At 41.4% G+C, this 25488-nt stretch overlaps 2 protein-coding genes and 1 pseudogene across 2 annotated transcripts; 1 reads left to right on the top strand and 2 right to left on the bottom strand.

The window, feature by feature from the left end:
• Positions 1-8843: 8843 nt before the first annotated feature.
• On the bottom strand, positions 8844-11509 carry LOC129559814 (ATM interactor pseudogene; annotated as a pseudogene).
• Positions 11510-12642: 1133 nt separating this feature from the next.
• Positions 12643-13581, top strand: LOC129559815 (olfactory receptor 51A7). The gene has a single exon (XM_055431570.2). The coding sequence runs from the start codon at positions 12643-12645 to the stop codon at positions 13579-13581; it is 939 nt and encodes a 312-aa protein (XP_055287545.2).
• A 6401-nt stretch (positions 13582-19982) lies between these two features.
• Positions 19983-20924, bottom strand: LOC148775609 (olfactory receptor 51G2). The gene has a single exon (XM_088843483.1). The coding sequence runs from the start codon at positions 20922-20924 to the stop codon at positions 19983-19985; it is 942 nt and encodes a 313-aa protein (XP_088699609.1).
• Between the last annotated feature and the right edge of the window lie 4564 nt (positions 20925-25488).

Raw genomic sequence — 25488 nt, 5'->3', positions numbered from 1 at the left:
TGCAATATTCCACAGGTTTTGGAGACTTGAACAGATCAAGGAGAGACTGCCTGAGAGAATAGAGAAAGCAGTTGAAGCTACCAATACATTGTTTAATTCCAAATTAATTGATCCATTATTTTAGGCTCATCACTTCTTCTCCAGGGGATCTTCCCGACTCAGGGATTGAACCCAGGTCTCCCGCATTGTAGGCAGACGATTTGCCGTCCAAGCTACCAGGGAAGCTGCCCATCACTTACTAGTTTCTTTTTATTTTCTTATAGTCAATGACGATGTTTTCCCTTTTTAAATATTAAAATGTAATTTACATAGAGTAAGATGGCGACATCTGGAGTGTACAGCTCAATTTCATTTTTATCTACATATGCAACAAAGTAGCACAGAACCTGCCCACCCCCCCCCCCCCCAGTACTCTTGCCTGGAAAATCCCATGGACAGAGGAGCCTGGTGGATTGCTGTCTATGTGGTCGCATAGAGTCGGACACGACTGAAGTGACTTAGCTGCAGCAGCAGCAGCAGCACAGAAACAGGAAAGCGCTAAAATCTTCAAATCTGATTAAGAATTTGTCTTTTTCCAGAGAAGGAGAAATATCATATGACATCCCTTATATGTGGAATCTAAAAACAGAACTTACAAAACAGAAGGAGACTCACAGACTAAGAGAAAGAATTTATGGTTGCCAGGGGAAAGATGGGGGGAAGGGATCGTTAGTTTGAGATGGACATATACAGATTGCTATATTTGAAATGGATAACCAACAAGGACATACTGTACAGCACAGGGAACTGTGCTCAATGTTATGTGGCAGCCTGGATAGGAGGGATCTTTCAGGTGAATGGATGTATGTATATGTATGGCTGAGTACCTTCACTGTTCATCTGCAACTATCACAATCCTGTACATTGGCTATACCCCAAAACAAAATTTTTTTTAAAATTTGTCTTTTTGTTTTTAGTCTTGTTACTTATTCTTTGTGTATTTTGAAACTTTCCTATTACATGTATAAACAAAGGGCTTCCCGGGTGGCGCTAGTGGAAAGAATCTACCTGCCAACTCAGGAGACACAAGTGATGTGAGTTTGATCCCCGGGTCAGAAAGATCCAGTGGAGAAGGAAATGGCAACCCATTCCAGTATCCTTGCCTGGGAATGCCTAGGGACAGAGGAGCCTGACAGGCTAGCCCATGGGGTCACAAAGAGTTGGGCATGACTGAGCACACGTGTATAATATTAAGATTGCTATGACATCTTAGTGAACTGATGCTTTTATCATTACAAAATGTTTCCTTTTATCTTGGTGACACAGTTCAGTTCAGTTGCTCTGTGGTGTCCACAGAGCCTGTGGACTGCAGCACACCAGGCTTGCCTGTCTAGCACCAACTCCTGGAGTTTACTCAAACTCATGTCCATTGAGTTGATGATGCCATCCAATCATCTCATCCTCTGTTGTCCCCTTCTCCTCCTGCCTTGGATCTTTCCCAGCATCAAGGTCTTTTCCAATGAGTCAGTTCCTCACATCAGGTGGTCAAAGTTTTGGAGTTTCAGCTTTTGCATCCGTTCTTCCAATGAATATTCAGGACTGATTTCCTTTAGGATGGAGTGGTTGAATCTCCTTGCAGTCCAAGGGACTCTCAAGAGTCTTCTCCAACACCACAGTTCAAAAGCATCAGTGCTTCAGCACTTAGCTTTCCCTATAGTCCAGCTCTCACATCCATACATGACTACTGGAAACACCATAGCTTTGACTAGACGGACCTTTGTTGGAAAAGTAATGTCTCTGTTTTTCATATGCTGTCTAGGTTGGTAATAGTGTTTCTTTCAAGGAGTAAGGATCTTTTAATTTCATGGCTGCAATCACCATCTGAGGTGATTTTGGAGCCCCCCAAAATAAAGTATCTCACTGTTTCCACTGTTTCTCCATCTATTTGCCATGAAGTGATCAGACCGGATGCCATGATCTTAGTTTTCTGAATGTTGAGTTTTAAATCAACTTTTTCATTCTCTTCTTTCACTTTCATCAAGAGGCTCTTTAGTTCTTCACTTTCTGTCATAAGGGTGGTGTCATCTGCATATCTGAAGTTATTGATATTTCTCCTGGCAATCTAGATTCCAGCTTGTGTTTCAACTAGCCGGACATTTGGCATGATGTACTCCGCATACAAATTAAATAAGTATGGTGACAATATTACAGCCTTGACGTACTCTTTTTCCTATTTGGAACCAGTCTGTTGTTCAGTCCAGTTCTAACTGTTGCTTCCTGACCTGCACATAGGTTTCTCAAGAGGCACGTCAGGTGGTCTGGTATTCCCATCTCTTTACGAATTTTCCAGAGTTTGTTGTGGTCCACAGAATCAAAAACTTTGGCATAGTTAATAAAGCAGAAGTAGATGTTTTTCTGGAACTCTTTTGCTTTTCAATGATTCAACAGATGTTGGCAATGATCTCTGGTTCCTCTGCCTTTTCTTGCTTTAAATTCTATATGCCCTGGAATTTATGGTCATATTCACCATTTGTATTGGAATGAATGACATTTTTCCCACCCTTTTACACTAAACTTATCTGTGTCTTTTTATTTCACATGCAATGTATATAGTCAGAATGTTTTTTAATCTTGTGTGACAAGAGTTCTTTTATAATTAGAATCTTTAGCCCAATATAGTTTATATAATTATTAATACTTTGATTTTATGTCTGTCATTATTTTGTTTCCTCATTACTTCATCTGTTTTCCCTTCTCTGTCACGACTTTACTCACTAACTCATTTCCTTTTAATATTTAAATCAAATCAGTTGAAGTAAGTTTTGGTATTCCATATTATTTACTCAGTTGACTGTTTGGCTACAAGTTTCTGTTTCTGTTTTTTTTTTTTGCAGTTGCTCCTTGGATTATGGTATGCAACCTTAACTTATCAGAGTCCACCCATGAATTAATATATTCTACCCCACCCAGAAATCCCACTACTGGGCATATACCCTGAGAAAGCCACAATTCTAAAAGACACGTGTACCCCAATGTTCATTGCAGCATTATTTACAATAGCCAGGTCGTGGAAGCAACCTAGATGTGCGTCTATGGATGAATGTATAAAGAAGCTGTGGTGCATATATATAACGGAATATTCAGTTCAGTTCAGTCGCTCAGTCGTGTCCGACTCTCCGCGACCCCATGAATCACAGCACGCCAGGCTTCCCTGTCCATCACCAACTCCCGGAGTTCACTCAAACGCATGTCTACAGAGTCGGTGATGCCATCCAGCCATCTCATTCTCTGTCGTCCCCTTCTCCTCCCGCCCCCAACCTTTCCCAGCATCAGAGTCTTTTGCAGTGAGTCAACTCGTCGCATGAGGTGGCCAAAGTATTGCAGTTTCAGCTTTGGCATCAGTCCTTCCAATGAACACCCAGGATTGATCTCCTTTAGAATGGACTGGTTGGATCTCCTTGCAGTCCAAGGGACTCTCAAGAGTCTTCTCCAGCACCAGAGTTCAAAAGCATCAATTCTTCGGCGATCAGCTTTCTTCACAATCCAACTCTCACATCCATACATGACCACGGGAAAAACCATAGCCTCGACTAGACAGACCTTTGTTGGCAAAGTAATGTCTCTGCTTTTTAGTATACTCTCAAGGTTGGTCATAACTTTCCTTCCAAGGAGTAAGCGTCTTTTAATTTCATGGCTGCAATCAGCATTTGCAGTGATTTTGGAGCCCCCCAAAATAAAATCTACTCACCTGTAAAAAGAACAAGTTTGAGTTAGTTCTAGTGAGGTGGATGAACCTAGAATTTGTTGTACAGAGTAAAGCAAGTCAGAAAAAGAAAAGCAAATATCATATATTAATGCATATATATGGAATCGAGAAAAATGATATTGATGAACCTATTTACAGGGAAGAAATGGAGACTCACATGTAGAAAATGGGCTTGTGGATACAGTAGGGGAAGAAGTGAATGGGACAAATGGAGGAAGTAGCACTGACATATACACACTGCTATATGTAAAAGAGATACCCAGTGAGAAGTTGCTCTATAACACAAGGTGGCCTCCAGCCTGGAGCTCTGTGATGACTTAAAATGGTGAACTGGGGGAAGGGAGAGAGGCTCTATAGAGAGGGAGTATATGTATAATTATGGCTGATTTGCATTGTTGCACAGCAGAAACCAACACAACATTGAAAAGCAACTTTTCACCAATTAAAACATAAATTTGAAAAATAAAATGTTATACTACCCCATAGGTAATTTAAGAAACTTTTAACAGTATACATCTGTTTATCTCATTTTGACCTCTATGCAATTATTGCTGAGTACATATTTCTACCTTTGTTACAAATCTCTCAATGTAGTATATATATTTTTACCTTAAAAAGTGAATCATCTTTCCTAGAAAATGAAAAAAGATAAGAAATATTTTGTTTACTCACATATTCATCCCTTTTAATATATGTCATTCTTTTCTGTTTAATCTATTTCTATCTTTTACTATTTTACATTAGCTGGAGTACATATAATTTGGGAATACTTGGTTATAAATCTAACAGGAAGTGGCAGAACATGTCTATTTCAAGGCTCGTCTAATCACATTTGCCAAAATTGGGTCAAATTAGTGAAATCACTGATAAACTATCTTACAGTTTATGAAGTGCCTTGTTAAACATTTGATATTTGTGTATTATTATTTCCATTTTGTGGATGATTAAACTGAAGTAAAAGGTAGGTGGTATGATCTCAAATTAGAACTCAAATATTTTGATAACAAATAGCCTATTCTTTTGCCTATATTGCTGAGTCTCTGTGACTGACACATATTAAGCATCCTTCATCAATATGATTCCAGCATACTTTTAACTTGAGTAGTTTTCTAATTGTGTTTTGCCTCAATTGGTCTCTAGCTCCTATTGGGGTTCCTGGGTACCAAAGGGTAAATGTACTATGTCAAACTCTTTCTACTTAAGTTTCCTGGGAGATTACAGAGAGCTGGCTACTCTTTTATTCCACCCAAGGGGCTGCATCCCAGAGGGAAATAGAAGTAGGTGCATCTAGATAAATTAAATGTTAAAGTTGAAATTTCTTGCTCTTGTCATTCACGGATATACTGAGCATGCATCCAGTATTGGTATGTGCTAGTAGTTAAAACTCCATTTGAAAACTCAAAGCTAAGGCTTTGTGAAACACTTCATATCTGAAGAAATGACTATGGGGAGGAAGAAATAGCTTGAGAGAGAGAGGGAGTGTGTGTGTGTGTGTGTGTGTGTGTGTGTGTGTGTAAAGTATGGATGGGGTTGTGTGGTCTGAAAGTTAAAAATAATTTTATTAAATATGATATTAGCAGGATCCCATTTATTGGATAATATAAAGTAATAACAAGCCTTAATGTCAACTTAAAAAAAAAAATCTTCTTTGGCCAGTGTAGGACTTGGTGTGAAGAAGAAATGGTTAGGAAATTTTTGTTGAAATATTTAATAGTAGCTGATACTTACTAATATATTCAGTATGCAAAAACTATATCAGAATTTCTAAGATAACTATGTTAGATAGATATTATTATTTACAATATTTAACAGAAGATTAAACGTCAGAAACTTACCCAAGTTCACACAGCTGGTGATCTGCAAAGATGAGACATATACCCAGATGTTTCTGTATCAGACTTGAGGGATTATTTCTTACCTTAAAGAATGGAAATTCTAAGAAATCTAGGCAATGTTTGAACTGATGACCATCTCCTTGAAATATTTCATGGGAATATACTATATCCCACCCTCTTAATTTTTCTTCCTGATGTCCGGATATTCTTGAGCAAGATGCTCTGAACAATCCTGCTGCTCTTCAGGGTTCAATCTGGGATTTCAATTTTGTATTTTGCACAGTTTCCTAGGGGATCTCAGCTACTCCAATGACCGGAGATATCAACTAATAGTTCAATATTCTGAATTGATGACCAATATTTCTGTTGAGCTGTTTTTCCTGAAGTTCAGACTCTATATTCAAAAGCATAGTGTGTAAGAATTTTACCACTGAAAATGTACGTGAATGGACTGAGCATAAATATCCCTTGTTTTCACTACAAAAGAAAGGGAGATGGCACTAAAAAATGATTCTATGTCTTATATTTGTTCCACTCACATTCACTCTGTGCATGCCTCCCAAGAAACTTCAATATTCTAGAAACTATGTTGATGGCAGCTATATGAAGACAAATAAAATCCCATCTCTACTTTACAGTATTTGGCAGTCCGTGTATATGATCGGGGTTTGGTTGGGTAGGTATACATGAAAATAGCACATTATAAAAGCATAGAAGAGACTGTAGTAAAAACTGCACAGCAGAACTATTCCCTGGAAGACCAAAAGCAATACCCCTTAGCCAAAAAAGCAAAAAAAGGAAAGGGTTATGTGCTTTTGGGAAATGAGGACTTCTTCCTGGGTTGGAAGGATCAGAATAAGATTTGCTAAATAGGCAAAGTTTGACAGATTACATACAGAATGAGGTTACAGCATTTGAAAATCTACTACCATCTCCAAAATGCACTTTCTTTGGACTTGGTAGGAGGCTTGCTGCCATGGTGGGAGATAAAAAAGATCTGTCCAATTGCTTAGGGGCTCCAAGTCAGCAGGTGAGGCTCATTTATAAGCTGATTAAACAGAACTGCATAGAAAATACCCCAAAATGTTGATATATAATATGAGCCAAGGGCTGCTGGCTATTTATTACATTTTCTTGGTTATCCTCGAAAGAATTACAAAATAAAATATCAATTCACAATCAATCTTTAATTTAGCCAAATGATTTCCAATATCCCCTATATTTTTCCTTGGAGACTGATGATTTTTCACCTGTTGCAACTTGAACTTTAAAATAAATTCTCTAATGAGGTTAATGCCTCACATGAACTCTTGACTTCCTTTGTCTCTCCCTTTATTTTTGTGTTTTGCCATTATTTTTTTGCAATTGAAATTATTACTTCAATAAGTTTCATTTACATATGCATGTATTCATAATGCTTACCAAATACAAATGGGATTTATGATGGTTAGTATATTTCTCTGGTAATTTATATCAATTATCCAACACTGAGATATCTTTTTTTTTAGAATTCTCACTTCTCTTTAATTACTGAGTTTTCAGCTTTTACAAATAATCTTAGAACAATTCAGGGAACTAAAGTTCAGGGTGGGGGACAGTTCTTACTGGTACATGAACTATTACATGCTCAATTTTCTGTAAATAATTCAGTTGGCTGGATTAACAAACATTGTCACAGAAACACAATTTTATTGTTTTAAAGCCATAGGCCACTGCATATATATTTACAAAAAGCCAAAACAAACATGCACTTCTCCTTACTAGGAGAACTGAAACAGATGTCTGAGACGTTAAGGCAGTGATGATTCTAAAACATAATGAAATACTAAGTTAAGGCTTTATGTTTGTTTTGAAACCCATATTCATAGGCAACTATGACCCAAGCAAACTTTTATCTACCAGGTTGAGTTCATCTGCCCAGGACATACTATTTATCTATTACCACCAATTCTTCTATGGGATAGGCATTAGTAGCAACACTAATAATTTTCTCTAATGAATTATTAGTTCCCTCCTGAGGTTGTATTTTGAGGGTTTAGTCTTCAGCAGCATAAAGAATGTGCCACATAAGGAATAGAGCATTTTTTTGGGTAAACTTAGAAAAATATACAGACTGCATTGATTTTTACTTGCCTGAAAGTTGGCCAACAATCAAGAACTCAGGATCTTCTAAATACAAAAAACCCTACAAGTGTACCTGTAAAACCCTACAAGTGTACCATCTCAAAACATATTATGTTCTTGAAGTGTTGGATCTTCACCTCATTTTCTTTGAAGACCATTCAGTATTACTCTCTCTAAACAAACAAAGCAACATAATGCAGAATGCCATATTTTAGATGGATCTATTCTAGAATTTCTATCCTCAAAGCACAAACACTATTCTTGCTAGATCAATGTGTTTCCTCATTCAAGGAAAAAAATGAGAGGTGGATGAAAAGAAGATTCACTTTACTATAGTTGTTCATTGCACTCTTGCCCTAGCAAGCTTATGAAAAGTATTGAAATGTAACAGGGAATATCCTTTTTTCCTTATGTTACTATTTTGTTTTTTAACATTTAGAGTGACAAAACTCAGACTCGACCAGTGGGGTGCACCTTGAGGAGCAGCTCTGGAGCACCACCCTGGACTTCGGTAGGGTGCAGGAGGGATGGCTTGTAGGACACACTCCAGGATGAGCTAACAGGTGTGATTCCCAGCGTTTCTACAGTTGGGGTAACTTACTGTCACTTAGACTGAAAGGATCACTATTTACACTAGGTGCTTGCCGCTACTACTTTAAGCAATAATTGCACAGCAACGTGTCTTGTGAGCAAAGTACTATACACTTATGTTCATACCAGTAACAGTTCACATAGAGGGATGGCATTGACTATATGCAAATTGTCTCAGGAGCTAAAGACAACAGTAGTTTTCCTTTGTGTCTTCAAATCGGGGAAGAGTAAGATGTCAGAGCAGGTGAAGCTGTTGGTGTTTAAATCTGATGGTGCAGCGTCAGACTTCTTTACATGTTATCAGGGAACAGGAATTTCTTAACAAGCACTGGCAAGAGTATTTTAGGTGCAATTTAAGTCAGTCATGCTTTGACGAAAATGTTTTGAAGATCTGAAGTTTGTACCCTAAGTCCTGGTGAGCTTGGCTTCAGCTAAATGGCAAGATGGGTTTTAAAGGTGTGAAACACATTTTTTTTTAAAGAAGGGAAGACTACACTGAAAGGGCAAATGTCAACAACAGAAAACAATCATGTTCAGATCAACATCTTACACTTTATAATACACTCACAAAGTTTTACACAGATTTCATGTTTACAAGTACAAAAAGGCAAAGAACCTCAAAGAATTGAAGTAACTGTATCGTCAACTACATTCAATAGAGTTAATACTGTTGTCCCTGTTCTTCATCTCCTAAATCCAGAAGGGAACTGTGAATCCATCCCCCATGTGGACTCCGCTTTCAGAAGTTGGAGACTGGGTGTAGTTCTGCACACGTTTGGGTTTCAACAGAGCTGAACTGAGATTCCATCGTGTTCCAGGCCAGGTCGGCCAGAAGAAAGTCATCCATTGCTGTCTGAGTTTCATTGCTGGTGAAGAATAAGCTCCCCAAAGTTTCGAAGCCAGAGTTCATGGTCTGTGTTTCAGCACTGTTCAACTGAACTTTGCTTTCCAGGGCAGGCAGGTTTTTAGCAGTGGAGATTCTGTCAGTCTGGGTCTCTGTGTCAGATGAATCAGTACTCATGGAAAAGCTTGAGTGTTTCAGGATACTTCCCAGTGGCAGACGAGGGCTACTGTCTAAAAAGAAGTTCAGATCTGTCTGTGTCTGTGTGTCAAACATCTCAAGGCCTAAGAAGCTAGAATTTCCCCTACAACTGTAGGCCTGGGCAGAATGGTCTGCAAGGAAGAAGTCAGTTTGGGTTTCTATGTCCAGCGACTCCAAGACTGGCTCAGTGGTCATGGTGCTAAGCTCACTCTCCTCGGTTTGTGTCTGTATATTTGAGGCTGAAAAGAATTCTTCAATATCAAAATCAATTGCAGGATTCTGGATTGGGCCAGATGGGAGCTGGGTGTCAGGTCCAGTATTCGTGTCAGACAAAAGACTACGATTGTCCAGGGTTTGACCAGGTAGGTTACTTGACAAGATGTTTTCTAGATCACTTAATAAATCCATGGTTTGGGTCTGATTATCTGTCATGTTCTGTGATGAAAGCATACTAATTGGTGCACTGAAGTTTATAATTGGTGTGGATTTCTCAATATCTTGAGTTAATGTTTTAGGGTGGTTCTGAGGTAACAAGTCATGAGTTACAGTCTCTGCTACTAAGCTGCTGCTTATAATATTGTCTGTAGACGCACCGTATGATGAATGGACACTCTCAAAAATGTCTCCACACATTACAGCTTGGTCCATCTGTACTCGGTCATCTGCTGGACTCTGCATTCCGCTGGTCTGAGTTTCTCTGGAGATCCCACCTGGCTGGAAACTGGCATCTATAAATGCATCAGTCTGAGCAGCGATGGATGAGGTTACCTTAGAACCGGGCAAAAAAGTCTGAGTTTGAACACTAATGGGAAGGGAAACCTGGGAACCAAATGTCAAATCAGTTTGCGACAGGACGACACAGAAGAGTCAGGGCTGGCCCACTGTGCAGATGGCATGAACTGTGGTGTGGTGTGGGACAGGTCTGTCTGTACATTGATGGAAGAAATGCTGTTCTTCTGACATGTGTTCCCGAGTTCTTGTAATGGGCTAAATGGACTTTTACCCAAGTTCACTTGAATACCTGTGCTAATCGGCTCAACAGCAACAGGATTGACAACTTTTGAAAGAGGGAGGCTCTCCTTGAGAGAGCAGGCCTCCGAATCCAGGCCGAGGATCAGGGTTCCGATGGACAAGGGCAGTAAGTGCACGGCCCGTGCGTAGAGCCCTGATGGTCGACACCCAACACCACAGGCTGGGCCGAGGAGTCAGCTGCAGGCACGAAGACAGGCACGGGAGAAAACTGCATGACAGGGAGTTTGACCAAAGCCACTTTGGGCTTTGGTAAAAGCAACTTCCGAGGGTACCTTGGAGCTGCTGGAAGAGTCTGTTGTTTGGCATTAGAGCTGCAAGAGTCTTCAAAGGAAGCCACCAGCTTTATTTCTGAAGTTTCTAGTTCTGGAGCGTCTGGTCACGGGAATTGGTTGGTTGCTCAGAGATTCAACGGTCTTACTGGACAGCTTCTGATTGTGCAGGCAGTTTTCCATTTTCCTTTTCTTACTAGGTGGATCCCTGTGTTCTGCAGGGATCTCATGGCCAGTTCGGTAGATGCGGGACTGTAACGCAGTCCTGCTGGCATAGGGACAGCCACATGTGCCCTGGAAGGTCTTGCCACAATCCTCTGCATGCCTTTTCAAGTCCCACTCGGTCCCATACGAATTGCTGCACTTACTACATTTATGCTTCTTTTCAGCATGCATTTTCATAAAGTGCTGTTTTACAAGAGAAAACTGAGGAAATGGTCTGTTCAGGGCCTCTAGGACATCCTTCAATGGGACAACAGTAGAATTTCGGTACAGTTTTCAAATCTTTTCTTACTGTTGGATTTACTATGCCATCCTGCAGGCGGTGGCTCTTGACCAGGTGCATGTTGAGCGCGGGGCTGTTGGGCAAGATCTTGCTGCTGCCGAGCATCTTGCACAGGATGTTGGTCCGCACGGCCCGGGACAGCTCGCTCACCGACGGCTGGATGAGCTCCTGGGCCGGCGGCGCCGAGCCCGCGGGCTGCTGCCTCGCCGGCGGCGGTCGCGGCCGGCTGCCTCTCAGCCGCCCGGGGGGCACCCACGGGCCCGAGGCGGCGGCGGCGGCGGCGGCTCCCCTCGCGGCCACCAGGACGGCCGGGGCGCCCCAGGCGAGAGCCGCGGGATCTGCCGCCACCGCCTCAGAGGCCGCCATGGCTCTCGCGCCGTGGCCGGACCAAGCCACCAACACTGAGATATCTTAACGCTCAAAAATTTCATAAGCTGCAAGACTGTATATTTTCCCTTTGAAAACATAAACTGTGAACTCTTTACTGACATTGTTCAGTTGATAAGTTGTGTCCGATTCTTTGCAGTCAGGCTCCCCTGTCATTCAATGTCTCCCAGTTTGTTCAGACTCATGTAAGAGACTTTAACAATAAAATCAAAATTTAGTTTAATGCATAGGTGGACTTAAATTTTTTACCTTACAAAGGTAAATGGAATGATTGGGACATTTTTCATTTTGAATTTCTTTGACTAATTCAGTCATAGAGATAAAAATATAAGAGAATTGATCAAGAGAAACGATGAATATGACACTAACGTATGGCTTCAACATTTTCTCTTGAAATAATAAAATAATAACTTGAAGTGTTTGAGCTAGAAACTATCAGATTTTGTGTAGGAAAATGAAGGCATTACAGATACATAACTCCCAAGGGTGTATCCATGTTCCATTTCTCCTAGTTTTTCATTTGAAAACCACTATATCATCAATATTAATATATTACAGATACTTGTTCATGAGTTTTTGAGCCTAGAGTGGTGTTTATGCTCATGTATAAAATGGAGTAATAAATACCAAGATCATAAACTTAAGAATTAAATTAGTTTATAAATTTACTTGATATTAAATTATTTGATATTCATCATAGTGTAGATATCTACAGGGATCTCTTTGTAGGAGAACTACTGAAGATCATGTCGAAAAGCTGTAGAAAAGATTCTGAGTATCTGTCAGTAACTCAATCAAAGCAGCTCTGCTTTGACATGAGTTTCATATTTGGCTAGAAATGTTGGAGAACCACCACCTTAGAATAAATTACTGCAAGTAAAATTCCTACATTAGAAGACATGAACATGTTAAAGGCTTTTTGATAAATGTTGGCAGTTCCTTTTTATTAATATTATGTCAAATATATGCTTCTGTGTGTAGTGTAAGAAAAACTGCTCGTCTCCCTCTGCTCCTCCCCACTCCTGTCCAGCACTGAGTTTTATCCAAAAGTGTTACTACTTTTTGTTTATGTGATTTCAGGTCTGGCTAAAGAATTCATATTCCCACTTCTCATGGCTGTTCTCAATAACTCTGAGGTCCAGCTTTTCCTTCTGATTGGAATTCCGGGATTGGAACATGCCCACGCGTGGATCTCCATTCCCATTTGCCGTCTATATCTGGTTGCCGTCACGGGCAACAGTACCATTCTCTTTATCATAAAGACAGAGCCCTCACTTCACGAACCCATGTATTATTTCCTAGCCATGCTGGCTATCTCTGACCTGGGCCTGTCCTTCTCCTCTCTCCCTACCATGCTGAGAATCTTCTTGTTCAATGCCATGGAAATTTCACCCAATGCCTGCTTTGCTCAAGAATTTTTCATCCATGGATTCACAGTCATGGAGTCCTCAGTACTGCTGGTTATGTCTTTGGATCGCTTTCTTGCCATTCACAATCCTCTGAGACATAATTCTCTCCTCACTAGCAACAGAGTTGCTAAAATGGGACTGATTTTAGCCACCAGGAGCCTTCTCTTAGTGCTTCCATTTCCTTTCACGCTAAGGAGATTGATATATTGTCAGAAGAATGTCCTTTCTCACTCATACTGTCTTCATCAGGATACCATGAAGCTGGCCTGCTCTGATCACAAGATCAATGCTATCTATGGTTTCTTTGTTGCTCTCTGTACTATGCTGGACTTGGCTTTCATTGTTCTTTCTTATACACTGATCCTGAAGACAGCACTCAGCATTGCATCTCTGGCAGAGGGGCTTAAGACCCTTAACACCTGTGTCTCCCACTTCTGTGCTGTACTCATTTTCTATGTGCCCATCATTACACTGGCTGCCATGCACCGCTTTGTCAAGCACAAAAGTCCCTTTGCTATAATCCTTATTGCAGACACATTCTTGTTGTTGCCACCCCTAATGAACCCCATTGTGTATTGTGTAAAGACTCAACAAATCCGAGAGAAGGTCTTGGGGAAGCTATCTAACATATGTAGGAGATAAGATGAGGATGAGATGGTTGGATGGCATCACCAATTCAATGGACATGAACTTAGGCAAACTCCAGGAGATAGTGAGGGACAGGGAGGCCTGGCGTGCTGCAGTCTGTGGGGTTGCAAAGAGTCGGACACAATTTAGCGACTGACCAACAACAAGAGACAAAAACTGAATATTTAGGTAATAAACTGTGGACCAGTATTTATTGGCATCTACAATATATTCTGGAACTCTCTTGCTTTCTCCATGATCCAGCGGATGTTGGCAATTTGATCTCTGGTGCCTCTGCCTTTTCTAAAACCTGCTTGAACATCTGGGAGTTCACGGTTCAAATATTACTGAAGCCTGGCTTGGAGAATTTTGAGCATGACTTTACTAGTGTGTGAGATAAGTGCAATTGTGCGGTAGTTTGAGCATTCTTTGGCATTCCCTTTCTTTGGATTGGAATGAAGACTGACCTCTTCCAGTCCTGTGGCCACTGCTGAGTTTTCCAAATTTGCTGGCATATTGAGTGCAGCCCTTTCACAGCATCATCTTTCAAGATTTGAAATAGCTCAACTGGAATTCCATCTCCTCCACTAGCTTTGTTCGTAGTGATGCTTTCTAAGGCCCACTTGACTTCACATTCCAAGATGTCTTGCTCTAGGTCAATCAGTGATCACGTTATCGTGACTATCCTGGTTATGAAGATCTTTTTTGTACTGTACAAAAGACCACCTCTTCTTAATATCTTCTGCTTCTGTTAGGTCCATACCATTTCTGTCCTTTATCGAGCCCATCTTTGCATGTAATGTTCCCTTGGAATCTCTAATTTTCTTGAAGTGGTCTCTTGTTTTTCCTATTCTGTTGTTTTCCTCTATTTCTTTGCATTGATCACCGAGGAAGGATTTCTTATCTCTCCTTGCTATTCTTTGGAACTCTGCATTTAGATGCTTATATCTTTCCTTTTCTCCTTTGCTTTTCGCTTCCCTTCTTTTCACAGCTATTTGTAAGGCCTCCTCAGAAGGGAATACCAGACCATCTGACCTGCTTCTTGAGAAACCTGTATGCAGGTCAGGAAGCAACAGTCAGAACTGTACATGGAACAACAGACTGGTTCCAAATAGGAAAAGGAGTGCGTCAAGGCTGTATATTGTCACCTTGCTTATTTAACTTATATGCAGAGTACATCATGAGGAACGCTGGGCTGGAAGAAGCACAAGCTGGAATCAAGATTGCCAGGGGAAATATCAACAACCTCAGATATGCAGATGACACTACCCTTATGGCAGAAAGTGAAGAGGACCTAAAAAGCCTCTTGATGAAAGTGAAAGAGGAGAGTGAAAAGGTTGGCTTGAAGCTCAACATTCAGAAAACAGAGATCATGGCATCTGGTCCCATCACTTCATGGGAAATAGATGGAAAAACAGTGGAAACAGTGTCAGACTTTATTTTTTGGGGGGCTCCAAAATCACTGCAGATGCTGATTGCAGCCATGAAATTAAAAGACGCTTACTCCTTGGAAGGAAAGTTATGACCAACCTAGATAGCATATTAAAAAGCAGAGACATTACTTTGCCAACCAACGTCCGTCTAGTCAAAGCTATGGTTTTTCCCGTGGTCATGCATGGATGTGAGAGTTGGACTGTGAAGAAAGGTGATCGCCGAAGAATTGATGCTTTTGAACTGTGGTGTTGGAGAAGACTCTTGAGAGTCCCTTATACTGTAAGGAGATCCAACCAGTGCATTCTAAAGGAGATCAATCCTGGGTGTTCATTGGAAGGGCTGATGCTAATGCTGAAATTGCAATACTTTGGCCACCTCATGCGACGAGTTGACTCCCTGGAAAAGACTCTGATGCTGTGAAAGGTTGGGGGCGGGAGGAGAAGGGGACGACAGAGAATGAGATGGCTGGATGGCATCACCGACTCCGTGGACATGAGTTTGAGTGAACTCCGGGAGTTGGTGATGGACAGGGAGGCCTGGCGTGCTGTGATTCATGGGGTCGTGGAGAGTCGGACACGACTGAGGGACTGAACTGAACTGAACTGAACAATATAGTCAGGACTTTCCCCGATGGCTCAACAGGTAAAAGAATTCACCTGCAATGCAGGAGACACAGGAGACGCAAGTTCAATCCCTGAGTCAGGAAGATCCACTGGAGTAGAAAATGGCAATCCACTCCAGTATTCTTGTCTGAAAAATCCCATGGACAGAGGAGCCTAGCAGGGTAGTGTCTATGGCATCACAAAGAGTTGGACATGGCTGAACAACTAAGCACATACAGTGTATTCAGTGACACAGCATTTATTATTTAATGGAAGACTGGGGGGAAAATGAAAAGCTGTGCAGTATGGAATTTATTATAAAGTCAAGAATATATTATGAATAGAGCATTTAATTTGACAAATAGTGATGGAATATTTATAAGTAGTATGAATGAACCAGATTTTGGTACTTTTATATTTCTTCAGAGGAGTCTGAGCCTCAGAATGCTCACAGGAAGGTGCAGTTCATTTCTTCCCTTTTCGCATAATTTCTGGGTTACATACATTGCAAAGTTTAACAATTACAATATTAGATACAAAGGACCTCATCCTAGGTCCCTCAGAGCATTTTAAACTTTCACAGTCACCTAAATCAAGGAATCTTTTCTGACAGTGACCTTAAAACCTCAGCTTTGCCTAGCATTCCTGTATCCTGTATTCAATATCAATATTGCTTTCTAATTTTCCAATGGTTAGTGATTACTCACTTAGCTCTAGCCATACTGGAACTGGTCTTTTTGTTTTTCCTACAACCTTTCAGTTTTGGGGGATTTTTTCTTTGTCGTTGGTTTTTTCCCACCTCAGACCATTGACATTTATTCTGCATTTTTGGAATGCTTTTCTTTTCAATCATTTCATATCTCACATAATTTAGAATTTTATTGAAACGCCCCCCCCCCCCCATTTAGTTTCCTTCAGAGCACTTGGTGCTGTCTGCAATGGTTACTCAATGCTTTTTCCATTGTCTTTGTCTCTCAGCTCTGTAACAAGCTACAGGGGAGGGATGGGGAGGGAGGTGGGAGGGATAGTCAAGAGGGAGGGGACATAGGTAGACCTGTGACTGATCCACGATGATGTTTTTTTCAGAAACCAATGCAATGCTGTAAAGCAATTATCCTTCAATTAAAAATAAATGAAAAAAAAAAACCAATAACCAAGTTTTTCTTTAATCTTTTGACCACTGTGTTTCTGGAATGCAGACTCTGCCTAGAAAAACACACACACACACACACACACACTCAACAAATATTTGTGGACTGAGGGAATATTCCTTCACTCACACAGTTTGGGCTTTCCTGGTAGCTCAGCTGGTAGAATCTGCCTGCAATGCAGGAGACGCCAGTTTGATTCCCCAGTCGGGAAGATCCACTGGAAAAGGAAATGGAAACCCACTCCAATATTCTTGCCTGGCAAATCCCATGTATAGAAGAGCCTGGTTGGGTACAGACCATGGGATCGTGAAGAGTTTGACTGAATGACTAAGCATAGCACAGTATAGCACAGAGTTTTGTCTATATACATTCTGCTTGTTCTTTAAGAATCAGCTAGGACATTCCCCTTGGAAAATTTTTCATTTTTTTTGGAAGGAAGTGGTTCTCCTTCACCTCAGGGCTGTTTCAGGGGTTCTTCTTTGACTCATCACACCTTCTCCATGGTATGATTATTCTGTGTCTTTAGGCTTTGTTTTAGGAATGAAAGTAACTAAAATTTATTTGAAGCTAAAAAACATGCTAAGACTTGTTTTGAAACTTTCATATATATATATATTATATTATATTTGAACTATGAAAAAGCCTTGTGGGATAGACATTGTTAGATCCATTTTAATTAAAAAAAATTCCTAAGTTCACAGTTAGAAGGCAGACTTTCTCAAAACTGACTCCAAGTTTACTCTACTGATTAGTATATCACAATAACTCTTTAATTCATTATAAGATATAAGAGAACATGACTCCCACTGGAGGACTGAAATTGCCTGTAGATGGCATACATATAGTTTCCGGATGTGGAGTTGTAATGTATGCTTCAGTATTTGCAGTGGCTTTGTGGTTGTTTTAAAGTTTTGTGGGGGTTACCCAAGTGAAACTAGTGATAAAGAACCTGCCTGACAATGCAGGAAACACAAGAGCAATGGGTTCAATCCATAAAACACCCATGATACTCAAGGACATATTCTATTTGCTGCCTATAAGTAATCTTGGATCTTTCAAGTGATATCATCCGAGGTTCCCACATAGCTGTCATTGCAGAAACAGTTTTCTTATGCCAGGCTGGATGTAGCACTGGTTGGCAGTGGGACATGACACATCAAATGTTAAATGCCAAATGTGATAGGTAGCCTTGAATGAGACTAACTTCCAGTGAGAACAGGCTCCACATAAAGGTCCTAGTAGAGAATTCCATCTTTGACCCTCTGTCACTCTCTTTCTAGACCCTGAACTAAAACTATGCAGGAACACAACATCCTCATGCTTCCCTCTAGATGTTCAAAACTCCCCTTGGTAATATTTTATCTGGGCCTGCTTTCCTTGCAAATATCTCCAAGTCAAAACTACAAATACTGTTCCGACAAGTATTATTCAAAAGATCCATTAAAAAAAAATCTGGAGCAATGTAGTAGAGTTGCAGTGCACAAATAGGAGGGTGTAAGGAATTCTCTCCTTTTAGTTCATTGGTTTTTAACGATAGGGTCAGGCCTCAAACTCAGCCCACTTACCACCACCCACCCCCCACTTCTACTCTTCTCTGACTTGCTAGGGAAGAACAATGCAACAAAAACAACTTCAGGTATTTTCCAGAAAACAGTGTCCTCTCTCTCACCTCTGTGTCAGGTTAGCATATGCTGTTCCCTCAGGTTGGACCATCACTTTCCTGTTAGACTGTCTAACTAAAATACATCCCTGAAGGCTGCCTTCTATGCCAACTCAAGGAAACCTTTCATGCCACTTCTTTCCCTAGTTGGAGGAAGATACCTTTCTTTTTGCTTCTATATCAGCATTTTTGACTTTAACACAGTTAACATATGGAACACAGTTAACATATGGCTAACAAAGAATCCCAAAAGGTAGTATCTTAAAAACATACATACACACAAAAAAACAAACAAAAAAGCAGAATTCATTTAGCTTGCTGCTGCTGCTGCTGCTAAGTCACTTCAGTCGTGTCCGACTCTGTGTGACCCCATAGACAGAAGCCCACCAGGCTCCCGCGTCCCTGGGATTCTCCAGGCAAGAACACTGGAGTGGGTTGCCATTTCCTTCTCCAATGTGTGCAAGTGAAAAGTGAAAGTGAAGTCGCTTAGTCGTGTCCGACGCCTAGCGACCCCATGGACTGCAGCCCACCAGGCTCCTCCATCCATGGGATTTTCCAGGCAAGAGTACTGGAGTGGCTTGCCATTGCCTTCTCCGTCTTCATTTAGCTTACAAATTTGCAATTTGGGCTGGGCTCAGAGTACATTGATTGTTTTACCAGGTGCAAATGGGAAAGACAGGAAGGTTGGGTTCTGGAATAATTTGAAGATTCATTGACTCACTGCTGCTGCTGCTGCTAAGTCACTTCAGTCGTGTCCGACTCTGTGCGACCCCATAGACGGCAGCCCACCAGGCTCCCCCGTCCCTGGGATCTCCAGGCAAGAACACTGGAGTGGGTTGCCGTTTCCTTCTCCAATGTGTGAAAGTGAAAAGTGAAAGTGAAGTCGCTCAGTCGTGTCCTACCCTTAGTGACCCCACGGACTGCAGCCCACCAGGCTCCTCCATCCATGGGATTTTCCAGACAAGAGTACTGGAGTGGCTTGCCATTGCCTTCTCCGTATTGACTCACTAGTAGTTGATAATGATCCAACTAAGTCTGAGGCCTCAGTTGGGTCTATTGGCTAAAACACCTTAATGTGACCTCTCCATGTGGTCTGAGCTTCTGCTCAGTATGATGGCCAGGTTTCAAAGGCAAGCACTGAGTGAGAGCTATAGATACATATCGAAAGAGAGACAGAAGAAGAGGGCGAGAGAAAGAGAGTGAGCACCAGTGGGTAACACATCACCTCTTATGACCCAGCCTCAGAAGTCTTATAGCATCGCGACCTCAACAGCCAATCCACTAAGCGGCTGAGTCTGACCCAGTTACAAGGGGAGAAACAACATACTCCATCCCCTGATGGAGGTATTTCTGGAAGAGACCTGTGGCCTTCTTTGGAAAATACAAGCCACCACGTCATATTACCACGTATTTCCTTGTTACCACAGTGAGGATTCCAGGACAGCTGTGATTTCTTATTTGTTCAGTAAATAAAGAACAATCTCTTCCACTTCATGCACATTAGATATTATAAAGACTAGAAGAGTAAGGGTACATTTATAAAAACAGTGCCTCCAAGATTAGACCCAGCTAGGCACAAAAGGCATGGGTCACACGATCGCGGATCTGTTTGGTCTTCACACTGTAGACGATGGGATTCATCAGAGGAGGGAAGAGAAGATACACAAAGCCCAGAATCACCTGGACCAGATGAGGTGCCTGCTTACCAAAGCGGTGGATGACAGACAGGCCGATCATGGGAGTGTAGAAAAGGAGCACAGCACAGATGTGGGAAACACAGGTGTTAAGAGCTTTGAGCCTCTCGGCCCTGGATGCGATGGACAGCACAGTGCGCAGGATCAGGACATAGGAGAAGAGAATGAGCAGTGAGTCTAGACCCACTGTGGAAACGATGACAAACATGCCGTAGACGCTGTTGGCTCTGATGTCTGCACAGGCCAACTTCATCACTTCCTGGTGGAGGCAGTAGGAATGTGAGAGGACTGGGGAGCCACAATATGGGAATCTTTTGAGCATAAGAGGTAAAGGAACAATGAGTGCTACACTGCGACCCAACGAAACCAGGCCGATCCTGCCAATGACTGAGTTGGTGAGAATGGAAGCATAGTGCAGGGGGCGACAAATGGCCACAAAGCGGTCAAAGGCCATAGACAGCAGTACAGAGGACTCCAGGAAGGACAAGCAGTGAATGAAAAAGAGCTGGGCAAAACAGGCATCATGGCCAATGTCTCGTGCCCCAACCCAAAAGATGCCTAGCACTGTAGGGAGGGTGCAAAGAGACAGACCCAGGTCAGTCAGAGCCAGCATGGACAGGAAGAGGTACATGGGCTCATGGAGTGAGGGCTCTGTTTTAATGATAAAGATGATGCTGCAGTTGCCCAGGATGGAGACTGTGTATATGAAGCACAGTGGGATGGAGATCCAGGCGTGCATGTGCTCCAGGCCAGGAATGCCACTCAGCAGGAAGGTGGAGGACACGCTGCTGCTGTTCTCCAGGGACCTCAATGTCATTGTGTCTGGAGGGAAGGGGAAAGTCAGAGTCCTTCAAATTCCTGAAATGAACTGAGGAAAAGCTAGTGACTGCACCTAGGAAGATAGTTTTTTAAAAAAAGTGAAAGGTTAGAATCAAACAGATTTAACTCCTCCAGAGGTCATTTCCTTCTGGTCCCTGCCTTCCTCTTTTTTGTTTGTTTTTAAAGAGAAAATATTTTCTTTGAAATCTTTTGCTTGCTTCTTCAGGCTAAGAGTTGTGAAACGTCTTCACTACGGTGCATATAATTCACTGTAGCAGATATCTAAGTTGGTTGTACTTAATTTCATTTACCTCTTATGAGTAGATCTTTAAAGAAGCGCTTCCTCACATGCCTCTTTCCTGCTGGGGCTCTCACTAATGTTTCAACCTTTCTTCCAGCTTCTCCTCTTTTCCCTCTTAGTTCCTTTCCTATTGCATTATCTTTTCTCTTCCTTCCTTCCCTCCCTCCCTCCTTCCTTCCTTTTCTCTTTCCTTCCTTCCCTCTTTCTCCTTCCTTCTCTCTGTTTTTGTTTAATTTCATCAGTTGTATATAATTGGTAAACTTAGATACCTTCTCACTTTCTCCTTTGATCTTCCTGCTTTGGAAGCCTAGCTTGATTCACAGAACACATAAATGATACTCAGCTCACAGAATTCCAGAGAGAACTGGAGGGTACAGGAATGGCTATCTGTAAAGTTACTCTGGGCTGCTGGAATAAGAAATCAAAGCTCTGATGCTCAAATTAGTTAAAAACTTCCATTCCTTATAAGTCTATGAATTCAACCTCTGTGAACCTAGGTGTTAGGAGACGCTGGCGCACCATCAACCGTGGCCATGACCCCAATCACAAGGCAGAGTCCAAGTGCATCCAGAGAACAAAAGGCAATGATGCCAGGGCTTATTCTATCAGTGAGAAGATGAAGACTTAGAAGAAGATAGTCACTGGGTGGAAACCATGTGTTAATTTTTACCTCCCGACTTCCAGGGCATTGACCTTCCCACTACTAATCCCACTACAATGTGAACTCAAAATGGGTGAGGGTTTTGCTTTGTTGACTTCTGATAAGACAGTGCTTAGAAGGTAACTTAGGACACAGAAAGGGCCCAGCAATTTTTTTATGTAAGAGTTCAATTTTATTTAGATAACTGTTACTAACTTCATGCACGTTTTATCTCCTTAAAAAAATCTGTGAATAAAGTTCTATTAACAGTACCTTGTTACGGATGAAGAAAAAGAGGCTTAGAAAAATTTGACATTTCTGAGATCAAACTCAAAGTACAATGGCCAAAATGGGATTTGAATCAAGCTCTGATTTTTCTCTAGATTTCAAGCTCTAAATGATGGCTACATAAAACACTGTCAACTATCAGCAACTAGCATGAAATCAAGGCTTAATGGACCTTCAAAAAAAGGTATTGACTCTTTAGTTGAATTAATAAACTTCCTGGAGAAATACACACAATTGTATACACGGACATTTTCTTTCTTGCTACAAATACCAATGAAATGTATAGTAAGTGTCATGAACTCACTGTTCACTTGAAGGTAAGGTTGACTCTCAGTGTTCCTCAGTTTCTTCTTTGGCCATGGTCAGTGCTCAGCACTTTATTTATCAAAGTAAATTCAGAAGAGCTGCGGTAAACTTACATGTCAAGTAAGCTATGTGGTGACAGGCAAGTTACATGGTGGTTAACAATGAAATGCATAAAAGCTAAGGCAGAAAATATTTTGACATGAAAATGAGGTAGGATGGTGAAGAAGGAAGAACACAATTTTTTGGACATCTGCTATATGCCAGTCACTGCACAAAGAACGTGGCAAGTGAAATAGCATTTAGACCTTAGAAAAGCTTTGCAAGTTAATATTGTCACCTCAATTGGCAAATAAGGCAAGAGAAGCTTAGAGAATTTGATAATGTGCCTCAAGTCTTACAGCCAACCAGCAGCAGAGATAGGATTCAAGCTTAAATCTCTGGAACTCCAAGGCACAGTCTGGAAATTCAGAAGCGTTTATGTTAATAGATCCAGCCTGAGACAGCTTGGAATGGGTAGAGATTAAATGAAAAATGATAAAGAGAAATATCAAACGTCTGGGTGCCTACCTCCATTTAGTCAAGACAGACTCTCTGGAATCAATGCCTGTACTTCAGAATTTAAGGGAGCAGAGCAGAACAGGAATCAGAAAGAAGAATTATGAGCAAAAAAGGAAGTAGGGAACTTGGACAAAAAAAAAAAAAAATTCAGAAGAGTGAAGCCTGGAGATCTCTGCTTGGAAAAGATTGATGGAAGAGATTTCAATAAGATGACTATGCTAAGCTCTTCTTAGTTAAAGGATCTTTAGAGTATTCATCCTCAGGTTTGCCGAGAATTTCACTGTTCTTGACGGGACAAAAATCAGTTGTCCAGGGTAGAGGTGGGTGGCGGATTTAACAGATGGCCTTTCTGCCCCGGTTGTTCTGCTTGGAGATCATTCCTAGAGGGACTGAAACAATTGCAGTGACCACTTCTAATCCCATTAGTCATATGCTGTGTCATTCCAGGAAATGTCCTTTTATATCACAGTCTAGCTTTTCTCCAGAGGATCACATTACTTGCTACCACTCTTTGCTTCTTGGAAATAACCTCTGACTCTTGTCATCTTGTTTTGAGGCTAAGAGGTAGATATGGAACCTATAGTAACTTAACTCATCTCATTCCAACACCTCAGTTTTGCCTACTTACCTTGCCTGTCTCCCCAGATCTCAGCAATATTCCTACTGTTACCACATGTGACCCAAATCTCTGAGCAGGAAACTAAGGAACTAAGCAGATATGAGAGAGCTGTTGTAAGACTAAACACAGACTTGAGGTTGCCTACTAAGTCAGCAAGATCTGATGGCAGCAGTCACCCCCTTGGGCAGGCACCCTCGACAGCCTTTCCTGTCACTTTCAGTCCCTTCTCTCCTCTCTGTCTCCAAAGCTCAGGCTGACACTTTAGGGGCCTCTTCTTGGTTCTACAGCTCAGCACCAAATACCTGCTCACTATATTGTCTCCTTACATACCAAGACTGCATCCAGAAGCTCCAGGCCTTATAATAGAGCAAATGCTCTGGGGACATGGTGAGACTGGAGGGTGGATGCATATCTTCCTGATTTTTATGAAACTGCCTGAGAGCCCCATTGCAAACCTTTTAAGGATATTTAATCTATTTCCTACTAGGATTGGCTTCCTAGCCCTCATTATCACATACCCTGGGGATAGAGAAAGAGAAGAGAGTGTCTCCGTGAGCTATCTAGATGGGAAGCCCAAAGGATATTAGGCACTGTAACTAATTTTAAAGACCTGGTGAAACTTTTGAACAACACTCACAACTTCACAGAAGCACAATGGGTGTTGACGACAGTGTCTTGTTAATCACATATCCTAACTATAGTTTATGCACAACAAATGTGAGTGTGCATCTTTAGTTTATTTCAGTCACTCAGTCATGTCATGGACTGCAGCACACCCGATCTCCCTGTCCATCACCAACTCCCAGAGCTTACTCAAACTCATGTCCATTAAGTCGGTGATGTCATTCAACCATCTCATCCTCTGTCATCCCCTTCTCCTCCTGTGTTCAATCTTCCCCAGATCTAGGTCTTTTTAAATGAGTCAGTTCTTCGTATAGGGTGGCCAAAATGTTGGATGTTCAGCTTCAGCATCAGTCCTTCCAATGAATATTCAGGATTGATTTCCTTTAGGATGGACTGGTTGGATTGCCTTGCAATCCAAGGTACTCTCAGGGGTCTTCTCCAACACGACAGTTCAGAAGCATCAATTCTTTGGCACTTAGCTTTCTTTTAGTCCAACTCTCACATCCATACATGACTACTGGAAAAAACACAGCTTTGACTAGATGGACCTTTGTTGGCAAAGTAATGTCTCTGCTTTTTAATATGCTCTTGATGTTGGTCATAGCTTTTATTCCAAGGAGCAAGCGTCTATTAATTTCATGGCTGCAGTCACCATTTACAGTGATTTTGGAGCCCAAGAAAATGAAGTCTCTCACTGTTTCCATTGTTTACCCATCTCTATGCCATGAAATGATGGGACTGGATGCCATGATCTTAGTTTCCTGAATATTGAGCTTTAAACCAAGTTTTTCACTCTCCTCTTTCAGTTTCATCAAGAGGCTCTTCAGTTCTTCTTAAATTTCTGCCATAAGGGTGGTGTCATCTGCATATCTGAGGTTATTGATTTTTCTCCCAGCAATCTTGATTCCAGCTTGTGTTTCATCCAGCCTGGCATTTCACATGATTTACTCTGCATACAAGTTAAATAAGCAGGGTGACAATATATAGTCTTGACATACTCCTTTCCCTATTTGGAACCAGTCTGTTGTTCCATGTCCAGTTCTAAACTCTTGCTTCTTGACCTGCATACAGATTTCTCAAGAGACAGGTAAGGTGGTCTGGTATTCCCATCTTTTTCAGAATTTTCCACAGTTTGTTGTGATCCACACAGCCAAAGGCTTTGGCATAGTCAATAAAGTAGTAGATATTTTTCTGGAATTCTCTTGTTTTTTCAATGATCCAACAGA

Source organism: Moschus berezovskii, chromosome 14 (assembly GCF_049115385.1).
Source record: "Moschus berezovskii isolate FMDL1 chromosome 14, NW_MosBer_1.0, whole genome shotgun sequence".
In the NCBI taxonomy this organism is placed as follows: Eukaryota; Metazoa; Chordata; class Mammalia; order Artiodactyla; family Moschidae; genus Moschus; species Moschus berezovskii.
This window is presented reverse-complemented; position numbering and strand designations above follow the sequence as displayed.

Bases quoted from the DNA above. Each gene is read 5' to 3' on its own strand.
- LOC129559815 (XM_055431570.2), top strand. From the start codon at position 12,643: ATGGCTGTTCTCAATAACTCTGAGGTCCAGCTTTTCCTTCTGATTGGA.
- LOC148775609 (XM_088843483.1), bottom strand. From the start codon at position 20,924: ATGACATTGAGGTCCCTGGAGAACAGCAGCAGCGTGTCCTCCACCTTC.